The 14372-nt window shown below is 40.8% G+C and overlaps 2 protein-coding genes across 2 annotated transcripts in view; one reads left to right on the top strand and one right to left on the bottom strand.

Moving 5' to 3' along the window:
- ecm2 (extracellular matrix protein 2, female organ and adipocyte specific) overlaps positions 1 to 11734 on the top strand; it is a 16780-nt gene extending 5046 nt beyond the window's left edge. The window contains exons 4-12 of the mRNA XM_031860241.1: positions 2197 to 2385; positions 3584 to 4399; positions 5139 to 5254; positions 5883 to 6018; positions 6351 to 6508; positions 7611 to 7750; positions 8102 to 8214; positions 8957 to 9170; positions 10240 to 11734. Of these exons, the coding sequence (XP_031716101.1) occupies positions 2197 to 2385; positions 3584 to 4399; positions 5139 to 5254; positions 5883 to 6018; positions 6351 to 6508; positions 7611 to 7750; positions 8102 to 8214; positions 8957 to 9170; positions 10240 to 10408 (2051 nt within the window). The 3' untranslated portion in view covers positions 10409 to 11734. The remainder of the gene's footprint in view (positions 1 to 2196; positions 2386 to 3583; positions 4400 to 5138; positions 5255 to 5882; positions 6019 to 6350; positions 6509 to 7610; positions 7751 to 8101; positions 8215 to 8956; positions 9171 to 10239) is intronic.
- The window catches only part of cenpp (centromere protein P), an 87076-nt gene that overhangs the window by 10131 nt on the left and 62573 nt on the right, over positions 1 to 14372 (bottom strand). The window lies entirely within an intron of this gene.

Below are 14372 nucleotides of genomic sequence, written 5' to 3'. Positions count from 1 at the left end.
TCAGTGAGACCAGTAACTCTACCTTCTGACACCATATAATCTTAATAATCAATATCATTTTAACACAAGAAATAAAAACCTTCAGCTGAAGTGAAACAGCACATTTTAATCAAACAGGATGTGAGAACAGCTCAGCTCTGAGGCTTCACAATGAACAGAAGAGAAAACCATCTGTGGGAAAAGAGATCGACAGAAAACAAGTCCCACACAGGACGGAGGCTTTAAAGACGGACCTCAAAGCCACGTAAAAGCCCTTCAGTCTAAAACAATAAAGTCAGCATTATGTAATTAGAAGGGAAGGTGGTGCTGGTGGCCGCCTGTTGTCGAGAGCTGCAGAGTGATTTATTTGGTTCCGTTTTTCGCTGTTGTTTGGGATCTGAGAAACATGCCTCGTGTGTTCAGACAAGCAGATCTGACTGTGATGTAACGACAACCGAACGGATTAGACGGCAGTTCACAGACAGAAAGTTACAGATTTCAGACCGACATGATAACCATGTGTGCTCTGATGAAGTGTTCTCTGCAGAGATTTAAGTGTGTAAATATCTATTCTACCAGTTTGAGCTTTAAGATAAAGCCGGGTGAAGCGGTGGTTATCCTGCACAGACCGACATGATAACAAATCATCTGTGTCAACGTTACAGGACACCTAAATTAAGACTTGATGTTGGTTATGGTAGTTTCTAGGTCAACCTACTAGATTTTGAGTGGTGGATGATCATATTCTGAGGCACTGAGAATGATTGAAAAAGTGAGCGTACGTCCTCTATAACTCTGGTGCATTGTGCCTCTCATCTTAATCATCATTCACTTGAATTAAATTATATTTACATCATTTTCTTTCAACCTTTAGTACTTTTAGGTTACACAAGATGAGAGGCATCTTCAAATGTCTTGTTTTGTCCGACCAATAGTCCAAAAAGCAAAGATATTAAGTTCATGATGATTTGATAAAACAGAGAAAAGCAGAAAATACTTTCATTGGAGTGTTTTTGTTTGAAAAAATGATTAACTGATTATTTAAACTGTTGACAATTCATTTTTTGTGAATCGCTGAAACAACTGTTTGACTGCTAGTAAAACACGTGAAAATATGCAGTGAACACCAGAGAACAATGGTGCTACAGCAGAGTCTGATGGTTGCTGTATCATTTAAACAAACCCTGCAATTTACCAGACAAATTAAGATATTCAACGACAGCAGGATCATATTTTAGGCAGAAAAGAAAAGCTCTAAAGTATGAGTGCTCCTGCAGAGATGACAGGGTGACAGTGACACTGCTCTAGCAATAGGAGAGACAGTATTTAAGAGAAATAACCTGAGCCTCTTAACTACCTGTGCTTCTATGGACGTAACAAAGAGCATACCATTAGAACAGATAGATGACAGACAGCACAGACACAGACTACTTCCTGCCGTATCATAGTGGTTTACAGTGTTTTCTACTGACTCACTGCCAGTCACAGCTTCGTCCTGATGTTGAAAGGTGGAGTTAATGCAGAGGGAGGAGTGGAAACGCTACAAACCACTGCTTTGTCTGGTTCTGATGGTAAAGTACAGGCTTTAGATTTGACTAGACGCACACAGCAATTACTGCCAGCTGCTGCTGAGGAGGAAGACGAGGGTCAGCGTGTGACCCCTCACAGGTTTGGATTTGCTTTGTTCTAGACCGCTGAATCACTGCACACATTTACTATTTGTTCACTGATTCAATTACGCCGTCTGCGGTCGTGCTCATTGACAGCTCTTCCCTCGGTGGAAACAGGAATAGAAGCATCCTCTTCCTCTTCCGTCAACAAAGGCCACACAAACATGATGAGATGTTTGCAGCTGCACAGGTGGTTTTAAATCAACTATTTTCCTTGATAAACACATCAAGCATTAAGTTAACTTCTCCTGCTTCGCAGTGATAAAAAATCAAAAATCTGTTTTCTTAACCCAAACAAAAATGGCAGCTGGGGGCGTCCTGGTAGTCAAACAGCATATATATATATATATATATATATATATATATAATAAAATATAACATATATTATACTTAAAAGTTTGGTATCTGCTGACTGAAATAGATCATATTTTAACAATAACCAAGTGACTTTTACTCCCCTCATACTCAGCCCACTGTGAGTCCAGCTCATAAAGATTCTGAACTATGTTGAACGACTGAAGTGACTGTGACGTGTCTGTTGTTTCAGGTAAGCAGGGCCAGTGTGTGTTCCAGGGTCTGACCATGTTCGACCAGGCCGTCTGGTCTCCAAAGCCCTGTGTGACTTGTCTGTGTACCGGAGGGCGGATGGTTTGTGACGAGCTCACCTGTCCCAAAATGCACTGCCATTTCCCCTTCACCCCTGCTGGGGAGTGCTGCCCCGTCTGCATGGAGTCAGGTAGAAACACATGTGGCAACGCCATGGTGCAACATCAAGAGGCAACAGAGATGAGCAACGGTTCTGACAATCAGGATCAATATATGAAGGCTTTCAGGTGTCACAATCACTTCTACCGTTAGCTTTCCAACAGGTTCATTTGATCAAATAGTAGATGAAACTCTTCATGATGGACGTTACATTTCTTGTCACACGTCTCCTGTCATAAATTAAATTAAACAGTTTCCGTCTCTGAGGCCTCAGCATGTTGCTTCCTGCTCCCATTATGGCTTAAAAAAATGTGTTCAGCATATTTTGGGTCAGTTCAACACACATGTTGTGAAAGTGTTAACATGTCTGTATATTGGGAGATACCACATGTTGTTTTGTCCAGGATCAGTTTCATCTTACTGTCAATTCAATCTCGTTTAAAATGAAGACTGGAATCTGAGTCTGAAACTGCAGTAGCTGAATTGACAGTAACTAACTCGTTGCTCACAGTCGTACACCGTCACTGTGCATGTATGGAGGTGGAGCAGCAGCATTGTGTCTGTGACTTATCACCGTGTGTAGATGGATATAGCATTAACATGACTGCATTAACCATAGAAACATGTACGTATCTGTATAAGTACACTGTTTGAAAACTACGTCTGCTCTGGAGGAGGAAAAAACTCTAAAAGCTGTTTTATACTCAGAAGAATGTCGGAGGACATCTTTCACTTTTATGACTATAAAACAGCATTAAGTGTTAGACAAGTGAGCTAAGGTTGGTCTAAATTATTTACACTCAAATATCATTCCAATGCAGAATAGAACTTGCAAAACATCAAATAATTTAGTATAAATTCAGTATCGGCTGGCGGCAACATTGGCGAACACAAAAAGACCAACTTTACCTGACTGTGGTCAAACCAGAGCAGTCCACTGGGATCTGGTCCAGACTGGTCTACAGCAGCCGTCGGCTCTGTAGCTACAACAAGCTGGTCTTGTACCTGTCTGTCTGCAACACTAACACACAGCCGTCTGTCTGTCTGTCTGTCTGTCTGTCCACCTCCATCCTGTATCTTCTCTTTTAGTGTCTTTATTTTTTCCTCCCCTTCTTCTTCTCCTATTTCTATCCCTTCCTTCCTTCCTTCTTTCTATCCTTGTCAACTTTCCTCTTGACCACCTCCTGCGCTCTGATTGGCTGCCCTGGCCCACCCTACACCCACCCAAGACCCTGACAGCCTTGACCTTTCTGGTGACTCCCCAGTTCCCAACGACCCCGGCGAGCCCGTGACCCCGCTGACCCAGGAGGAGATCCAGCGTATCCTCTGGCGGGAGGAAGAGGAGCACCGCGGGGAGGAGGAACGCCTGACAAAGAAGGACGAGGCGAGGAAGAAGAGGAGGAAGCAGAGGAAGGAGCAGGCGGAGAAACAAAGAAAGATAGTGGAGGGGAAGAGGAGAGAGGAGGAGAAGGCGCTGAGAATGCAGGTGGAGAAGGAGGAGGAGGAGTGGAGGAGGCATATGGAGGAGGAGGAGAGAAGGGGGGATGAGGAGGAGAGGAGGAGACAGGATGAGGAAGACAGGAGGCGGAAGGAGGTGGCAGAGAGAGCAGCAAGGGAGAAGGAAAGGAAGCTAGAGGAGGAAAGGTGGAGACAGGAGGAGCTGCTGAGGGAGGAACTACTGGCTCTGGTGGATGAGGAAGAGGAGGAGCAGGAAAAGGTAGAGGAGGAGGTGTGGCTGAGAGGAGACGTGTTTGAGATGCTTCCAAAAGAACCCAAGGAACCAGACCTCCTCCCTGCTCCGATACCACAAACTCCTGCTGCGACGGAGGCCGAGCTGAAGGAGATGGAAGCAGCAGTGGAGGAGGCAGAAGAGGAGCAGGAGGAGGAGGAGGAGGAGGAGGAGGAGAGGGAGGTGGTGGTAGAGAACAGAGGAGGCCTTCCTCCAGGCTGCGACATCTCTGATGTCACTCTGACATGTGATAACGCCAAACTCACATACTTCCCTCCTCTGTCCATCCCGAAGCTCAAGTCTCTGAGTCTGGAGGGTAAGTCAGCACGTCGACAGGACGAGGAGAAAGTAGAGCTGCACACACTGCAACAAACCTTCATCACTTTAACACAGCGTACGTCACCACTGTGAGGGTCAGCGTCATATCTTATCTGAATCAAATTATAAATGTGAAACTAAAGTTAAAACTACAAAAACACATTTTTGTGTAATTCTGATGAGTTGCAGCCTTTTGCACAGCTTGTTTTTCATTTGCTACTTGCTTCAAAAAAACGAATTCAGAACTATGAAGTTTATTTATTATCAACAAATCCCATGAAAAGACCAAAACCAGACTGACTCCAGAAACTGATTTGACACGATCAGCTGATCAAGCTTCACTCTGTTGGACAACAAAAACACACGATCTACTCGTGAATCTGCATCTTTTACCTTGTAAACTGACTTAAGCTTCTTAGGGAGCACATTAATCTGATAAAAGCCAATTGTGACCTTACAGAATAAATATTAATTATATAGAACTGACACAACCTCACCAGCTAAAAATGTAAAGCAGCCACCTGTACTATACATTAGAGCGAGGAGAGACTAAATATTGTTGTCAGACTTAAAGCGTTGCAAATTCTGGCATTTTATCAACCAAATAAATGATTTGAACCCAATACTACACATTGAGGAACAAATGATGCAAATAAATAAACCTCAACCCCCAAAAGACACACAGAGAACATTCTCCTGCTCTAGGCGTGAACTGACTGAAACTTTTCTGACTGCAGGCAACAACATCAGCAGCATCCCAGCAGAAGCCTTCAACGGCATCCCAAACCTGGAATGGATCAACCTTAAGAAAAACAAACTCACCTCTAACAGCATTGATGCCAAAGCCTTCAAAGTAAGACGCTAAACCACTGTAGCCCTTCAGAATAAAACCCAACTTTTCCCCCAATCATCTGCCTCTCACTCAATTCTAGTTAGAATAGAATAGAATAGAATAGAAATATACTTTATTCATCCCCAAGGGGAAATTTGTCTGTGGCAGCAGCAAACAGGGTTACACAATAAAATAAAAATATTGAGTATGGAAAATGCACAATATATACAATATAATGAAATAACAGAGCAGGACCTATTAAATTTAAGAAAATAAAGTAATAAAAATGCACAGTATATACACTAAATAGTTATTCCCTCGAGCCGACCACAGCGTGAAGGTAAAGTAACGCAATCAACCAGAGGGAAATGAAATATGGGAAAATTTCTGTGATATAATGGCGACAATATTCTCAAAGACCTTAAGTGTCGAATAGACCATCAAGACCAGTAAGGAATAAAAATATGTTTGTGTTTTTAAACGCATTTCATGATAAACAGACTCGTAAAAATGAGCTTCTTTTTAAATGGGCATTGACTGAAAGCTAAGGAATTCATATTTGTAGTATGAAGGGGTGCAGTCAACTTCCCAGTATCACCAGTATCACCAGTATCACCAGTACACGTGTGTGTGTGTGTGTGTGTGTCAGGGTCTGAAGATGCTAAGCCGTCTGTACTTGGACGGGAACCTTCTAGAAGCCGTGCCCGCTGACCTTCCCCCGACCCTGCAGGAGCTGAAGATCAACGAGAACCGACTGAGAAGAATCCATGAAAAGAGCTTCCAAGGTGACGGCCACAGTTTCCCACAATGCACCTCCATACCGACGTCAGCTATAATGTCACAGAATACACAAAAATGTGTCAGAGATCTTTCAATACACAGCCAATGAGACGACGGCTGTCTGTGAGGTAACATGTCGTAGAACGATGTCGGTCGTCTTCTTCTCCAATGAACAATAATCATCTTTTGCATTACATAATTCACAAATAGTTTATTTTTTACTGTAAGTGCATTGTTTTATTAAGAAAATGAGAATTTGCTGTTCTGTTGCTGATTCCGAGACACATCTCCAGTTCACAGTGACGTTTATCTGTTTGTTTCTTTCATCATCTTTCAGATCTGAGCAGCCTGGTGATTCTAGAGTTGGAGGGAAATCTGCTGAGTGAGGGGAATTTAGATCCTCTGGCCTTCGCTCCCCTCATCCAGCTCTCCTACCTCCGACTGGGCAGGAACTACTTCCGCACCATACCACAAGGCCTTCCCATTTCACTGCTGGTATGAAGTAATATCTCATTATATAACTTCTGTATCTCTCCAGCGCTGGGATACCTCACATAGCCAGTCCAGGACAAAGTGCTCTGGCTTTAATGAAATCTACTGGGTTCAAAAACGAACTGCTTTGCTGTAATGGTGCTAATAGAAAACTGACTGAGACGTAACTAGTCATCATGGCTCAATCCTCCATAGTTCAATATGTTTCTACAGTTGGCAGAAACAGGTACAATACTTTGAGTAAAGCTCAATAAATGTAATAAGTTAAATCTTTCAGGCACTCAGTCACATTATTGAAGTCCTTCTGAGCAGCTGGCTGCAGTTAGTCAGTCAGGAATGTAGATTTGCTGATGCATCAGTATTTTCTTTCCTCGCTCTGATGTTTAAAACTCCTCCACTGAGTAAACTCTGCTTCTACCTGTGGGAAACCAGTCCACCACCCGACTTGTAATTATGGCCTCTGGTTAACCACAAACATCAGCAGCCTGCTGCTGCTTTAAATCCACCTTAAAACCAACCTTATGTTATGAACTTAGAGTTTCTACACACTCTCTGCAAATCCAAAAGCCCACACATATTCTTAGATATGTCCTGAAGATCGTGATCTACCGTCAACATTTGTTCTTTGCTAATTATTTTAGCTGATTTATCAGAAACTTTCACCTTTGTATAACCAAGTGTGATTTCTTAAGAAGATAGAGGTTCTCCAACATGTTTGGAAAGTGAGAGGTGAGCGGAGAGGTATTCAGTTGGCTGCAATCTGCAACTTCACCACTAAATGTCCCTAAATCTTACAAACTGCTCCTTTAAGAATTTAGGTAGAACAAACATGAATTTATTTTTAGGGTGGATTATGCATTTAACCCGAAACAGTCCCAACAGACCACAGACTTGTCTGCCAAGACCTCTGAACCAAAAGCACTCAGTTAACACAACAGTTCAATGACAAACTCATAGCTCATTAAAAACTAGAAAATATGTCACATCCTACTGTGGCTCTGACACTGAACTCAAGTAACTTTCCACAAGTTTCCACCAATGAAAGCATTTTCCTTTCTGATTCCGTTGATGTCAACCATTTGGTTTCTTGTTTTCTGTTGTTTAGGAGCTGTACTTGGAGAACAACCTGATTGAGGAGATCTCAGAGACAGCTTTCAACCAGACCCACAGTCTGAACGTGGTTTCTTTGAGACACAACAGGCTGGACGAGACCAGGATCGCCCCGCTGGCCTGGTTCAACCACAGGTCTGACAGAAAGAGACCCGTTACTATCACCCTCCATTCTCCAGGGTCCCAGGGATTTACTAGCTATTTAATCCTCATTTTGGCTGTCACCAACACAGATATCTTTCATTTCACTACCACACTGTCATGTGCTGTTTCCAGCAGTGTATGTTCCCTGTACTGATGTATTACCGCTTGTTTCAAAGAGTACAGGAACATTTGTTTTGGCACTAGTTTGACAGAACCTCAGTGGATTGTTTCTCATTTCTGTTCCGTATTTCTCCGACCAGCTGCACATCAAACACTGTCAAACACTTAAGTTGTCATTTCCTTCCAAATCCTTCCTCCCCTCATCTTCCTACTCCTCTGCAGAAATCTGGAGTCCATCGACCTTTCAAATAATGACCTTTACCTTGTTCCATCATACCTGCCCAAATCTCTGGTCCACCTGGTGCTGGTGGGAAACAACATAGAGAGGATACCTGGTAGGAGTGACACCTGGCTGACAAACATGACTCCTCACAGACGGGAGGGCTTTAACTGGTTGACAAAAACAAACATCTCCAGCATGTAAAGAGCTCTAAATTGATTATGAGGGTGTTATGTTTCTAGCCAGTCTGTACATCAAGTAACAGCTGCTAGACACATAAATATGTATAACCCTTTTCAAATGCAGGGACTCATTGAAGAAAAATGTTCATTAAGTATTCATATCCTTTGGTTCTGCTTTTGTTTCCACTGTTTTCCACGTCCCTTGAGAAAAAGGGTTCCTGGAACTAAATAAACAGCTCAGGATGTGAAACTAAACCAAGTTCCAGATACTTTGAGGGATCAGCAGCAGGGCTGGTGATTGTGACGGGCTGAGCTGAAGAAGTTTAATTACATCAAACACATGAGTAACCACCGTTTTACTACTGCATCTGTACAGAGCAATAGAGAATCCTAGTTGGGCAATTAAAGTCCACTTAGAAGGAGTTGTAGTCAGAAGATTCGGCCTTTGTATCTCATAGTCATGAAAATGTGAAAGAAAATCAATAACAATATTCACCGCACCATCGTTGTCTGTCCCACAACCCTTTACTTCATTCACCTACCAAACAGAGCATTAGAGTTTAATTATGAGATTTTATAGACATAATATATGATCAAAATAATCATTAGTGGACTCTCCAAAAACAGTTTCATGGTCTCCCATAGCTACATTGTCTCCTTCCAATACCTCCACAGGTTACGTCTTCGCCCACATGGACCCTGGTATCGAGTACCTCTACCTCTCGTACAACAAACTGGACGGGGAGGCCATCGAGCCGGAGTCGTTCTTCGGCTCGTACCAGTCCATGGTGGAGCTGTGTCTGGATCACAACCAGCTGATCTCTGTCCCGTCTGGCATCAACGAGATGACCAACTTACACTTCCTCAGACTCAACGACAACAACATCAGGTATGAAGCCAGCGTCACCAAACATCTACCAGGGTCGAGGGTCCTGTTAGTTATTGGTACGTCTTTATTATGGAAATAGAGATTGTTTCTTTCTCAAACTACAAACAAAATGACTTCGTTGTTAATTTAAGTAGCAGAAGCTGCCGACAGAAACAATAAAACCAGGTGAGTAAAGACAGAGCTCAAAGAAGAAAGAAAAAAGTCTAAACTCAATCCAGACGACTGAGTCACTTCAGCCCACCAGACAAAGTTCACTGAACGGAGCGCTGTCTTGACGACAAGAAACAAAACAAGTTGAAGCATGTTTCCACCTGAGAGTCACCCTGAACCACCTCATTACTCACTCTCAGGTCCAACTACGACACACACTTAGTCCAGGCTGCAGCGCGCTTTCAGAGAAAAGTTACATCCTAATTAAACACCCGTAAAACTATTTAAACTCCACACCACGCTCCATCTTCACTGCCAAGATTGGATGCAGCATTCTGAATTGACTGTGATTTAGGTAACGTGGTGAAAAAAAGATAACTGCTATAATCTATAGTGACCTTTAACCAAACCATGATTTCAGCATTTCTGTGGTCACATTTTGGAGATATTCCTTAATGAAATTCCTAACAAATGTTGTTCCTGACACGTATGAACAAACCCAGTGAAGCTCTACACCAGAGAGAATATGAAACATTGTTATGATAAAATGAAAATTATGATTCTGATTTTATAATTAATTTGTTACTGCTGTAGTCGAATATAACTGAAACAATTAACTACAATTATGATAATCAATAAATCACGTTGGACATTTTTCGAGCAAAAAAAAGCCAAACATTGCGTCATTCCATCGTTAAGATCGGCTGCTTTGTGTGATAAGTTCACGGGATCTCTTTGGATTTGGACAGTGAGCTTTAGGAAACTGTGATGGCATTTTTAAAATGTATTTCTGACATTTTATAGACCTAATGATTAATTAAGAAAATAATCGTCATATGTATTGATAATGAAAATTGGACATTCGTTAAACTTTTCGTTATATCTGCTGACGCTGCATCTAACTGCGTCCTGATTTCAGGAGTGTCTCAGACGAAAGCATCTGTGACCCAAACCACAGCGGGGACTCCACCATGGTGGCCCTGAGGCTGGAAAACAACTACATGGACCCCCAGAAGATCTCACCGACAGCCTTCTCCTGTGTGCGCTCCGCCTCCAGTGTGGTCCTAAAACCACAGAAAACCAAGTGACCACGCAAAACTAAAAATAAAAGACACTTGTTTAATCTTCCAGAAACACAAAGGTTTTGATGTGCAAAGAGCAGTGAAAACTTTCCCTTCCCTAGCTTCCTCTGATGCTGTATGTTATTGAAATTACACCCAAAATACAAAGGAATTGGCTCACGGAACATGGGAAAAAGAAATTGTCCTGTTGAAACACAGCTGATGTAATTTGCCTTATTGGAATGTATTGTTCCTGTTCAGAACCTCTACGATGTTCTTCTTCTTTGGCCCTACTACACAGCTTTAGGTCTGGCATGTTTCCTGGCCCACTTTCACCTGTTATGAAGATGACAGAACACACTCAAAATCAAACACATCTGTCTCCTTTAGTAAAATGTTAAACCCTGTAAAATGGAAAGAAATCCGCCTCCTTGCACAGTAAAAAGAAAAAAAGCTCATAAAGACATGGAAGGAATTTGATGAAATGAGACCACAAGCCCAACAACATTATTATTTTAACAACCTCGCCACCTTCATGTTCCATTTCTCAGCTCCGTTTCTTCCAATGCCTTCTTTCATAAAACTCTGACATGGAACGGAGGAGTGTGATCACACATGTGAGACATCCTCTGAGCTCGTTGTGTTAAAGATGAGGAGCAGCATTAAAGGATGAAGCTCATCCCTCCGACATAAAGATACAGAAGATGTAATGATCTTTCCTCCATCTTTTACTTTCTTTGTGTGCACTTCAGTGGACTGAAGCAGACAGTTACTTCCTCTGGTGCTAGATTTCTTCTTGATACAGGAGTTTTTTTAGGTATGGTAAAGGAAGTTATGATTTCTCCCATTCCTCCCACAGGACATACAGAGTGATGTTGGGCCACGTTCATATTTATAACTGTAGCTTCATCTAGTTAACTTCTATTTCACCTTGTTTCATTATTGAATAGAAGACTATTAAATGCAGTTGCTGTGTCTGCTATAGACTTTCATGAAGATGGGTAAAGTTTTGTGGACCACTGGTTCCAGAAATATTTTCCGTAAATTTGAAATTGCAAAGTTTTCTTTTTCAGTGTTCCTCAACACAGAACCGTTACTTAATCGTACTACACGTCTATGTTCATGCTTTAACTATCAACCGGAGTAACTGGAGTATAATGCATTAATAACTCATCAGCGCTGACAGTGACTATAAGAAGGCTTCTGCAGGTTGGGAGAGTGAATCCTTTATGTATGAGTGGATTAAATGCTCTTGTAGTACATTCAGATTGTACCGTTGCTTTGAATAGCATTGACCAGAGGTACAGTGTGCCCATTTGATATTTCAGTAACAGTAAAGAACTGTAAAACATCTGCCTCCTCACTTTGCTTTTGGCTGGCCAACATGCATAAATTATATGACAAAATGTGTATTTAATGTGTCAACAATCATATACTGCAGGTTAACATGATGTTACGACGGAGAATTCAAATAAACTTCACATTACTGCCGGATTGATGAATTCCCACCTACATTCACTAAGTTCTATGGAAAAGATAATTATGATAATAACAGCACTGTAGTCATGTCAATAAGGAACACAAATTAAAGCCTTTAACCAATAACTGGCTTTTAGAGGTTGAATATTGATATTTGAGGTATAAAAAAACGATGTATCAGCTGATGTTAATTTTCTTAAGTATAAATGTGACCAAGATATGCAGTGAGCTGGACATTTTACAGTCTAAAAATGAACTTGCCAGTGTTCTGTGGTGGAGAAACATAATGAAGGTCCCATGATTCCAGGGTCAGATGTTCCCGAGTCCGTTATTCTCTACATACATTCAGCAAACTTTTCAAAAGGTTTGATGTCGTCAGGGCTCATTCTCCCAGAAACCTTTGTTCAACTACATGCTACGTTCACACAACAGCCCATGTCATATTAAGCACATAGCGCTGGGGAATATTTGTTTTAGGTTCCCATTACGTGCTACATAGAGCTGGGGACCCAGCCTGTTCACTCTCAGGTTGCTGAGTTATTTTAACCCAAACCACGATCTTTTCCTAAACCTAACCAAGTAGTGTTGTTGCCTAAACCCAAGTGATGCCAAAGGGTCCTAAACAAACATCTGTATGTGACTATTTGGGGGAACAAAGAAATGACCCCTAAAGGGAACTGAAACATATCTATAGTATTACATACTTTATATTCCTGAAAAGATATTTTCAGATGATTTATCAGATTGTGACTTTGTGCTGCTCATGTCTGCACCTGAAATGTATGACCGTGGACTACATGCACGGCAGTACACACACGGTTCTTCTTGTTGATATAGTAAAGAACTGCATCTGCTGCTGTCTGAGTCCATTCTGAAGTATATCAGGCCTCCTATCATAGCAGTCATAATGTTTATTATAGTTCATAGAACAATGTTGATGCAATCACTGCTGTACCTACTAATATAACTTGACAAACTGTTGATTGTGGGACCATTGTTGTTAACGGTTTATGAATCGTCTCTACAGTAAATTCCATACAGCCAACAGATCTGGAACCAGACTTATTTTAAGTGATGAAGAGAATCTGAAGGGTGATTCAGAGGTCTGGAACGAGGCTTCATAAGCCTCATGTTTCCATCTGGGACACTGTAGAACACCTTGAGGTACGTTCTTTTAAGGATTACACGGATGTTGACACTGAATGCAAATACTTAACCTGTGAGGAGTCACATATCCAAACGAGGAGTCAGATTATATTCCAAGTCAGAATTTCCAGAGCTCCTTCAGTGTCAGCACATCCAGTACGTTGAGGAGAACAATCCTCTACTTTCATGTTATCAAATTAACACCTCATGGCTCGGGGACGAGGCAGAGACACGTCGACAATTAAAGAACGAGTCGTGATAAAATGTCCTCTACCCACATGCTGTACACATTCAGAGAGCTGTTATTATCAGAGCTGAAAGCCAACTTTATCATAATATTTTCCTCTGAAAGCCTGAGGTTTAGGATCATTTACTTCAGCAGCAGAGAGATGGAACGGATGATTGGAAAAGAAAAGCTAAAATGTGAGGAGGACAAAAACCTCAGCTCCCTCTTTGGTAAAAGAAAAGAGGACACATTAGACTATTATGTGCAGACAATCATAAATCAAATAGTAGAAAAGCAATAAAAAAAAGCAACAATCGGCACTGTCTGGTCACTTTCTAGATGCCGGCAGTCGTCATCTCATCGTACTTCAGATGGAAAAGTTTGAGCCGAAGCTCAAAGATCAAAAGTTTTCCTGTTGAAAAGAGAAAATTCTTCTCGCCTGCCAACGTGAACAGCTGCTGCGTTCATCAGCCTCACAAAGCAAAACCATGAAGGAACAATCCAATAGTCATTAGTCACATAACCTCCTCAGGTTGTGTTTTGACTCATAATCAGTCTTTATGTACTCGGAAGATATTTCATCAACAGGTACAAATAACTAGTACGAGGTTGGACCTTCATTCAGCAACAATAGGATGAATTCATTCAGCATTAATCTGGTTTATTGTAACTTATATAACTTTGTAGTTTTAGTCATAAAGATGATATAAATGAAATGAAAGCAAAAAAAAGATTTTTGCATTTATGATCTTTACTTATATCTTTATGTTAATAACTTCCCAATCCTGCCTTTTCAGCCCTCTTAAAGTTAAAGTTAGTCACTTTTTAGTTGACATGGTCATTACATATATATATACATATATATATACATATATACATACACACATATACATATATATACACATATATATATATACACATATACATATATATATACATATATATATATACATATATATATATACACATATATACACATAAACATATATATATACATATATACACATATACATATATATATACATATATATATATACATATACACATATATATATACATATATATACATACATATACACATATATATATATATATATATACACATATATATACATATATATATATATATATATATATATA

This window comes from Anarrhichthys ocellatus, unplaced genomic scaffold (assembly GCF_004355925.1).
Source record: "Anarrhichthys ocellatus isolate YVR2014 unplaced genomic scaffold, GSC_Weel_1.0 scaffold1, whole genome shotgun sequence".
Taxonomy (NCBI): domain Eukaryota; kingdom Metazoa; phylum Chordata; class Actinopteri; order Perciformes; family Anarhichadidae; genus Anarrhichthys; species Anarrhichthys ocellatus.
Note: the sequence above shows the minus strand (reverse complement) of the source record. Positions and strands in the feature narration are given on the sequence as shown.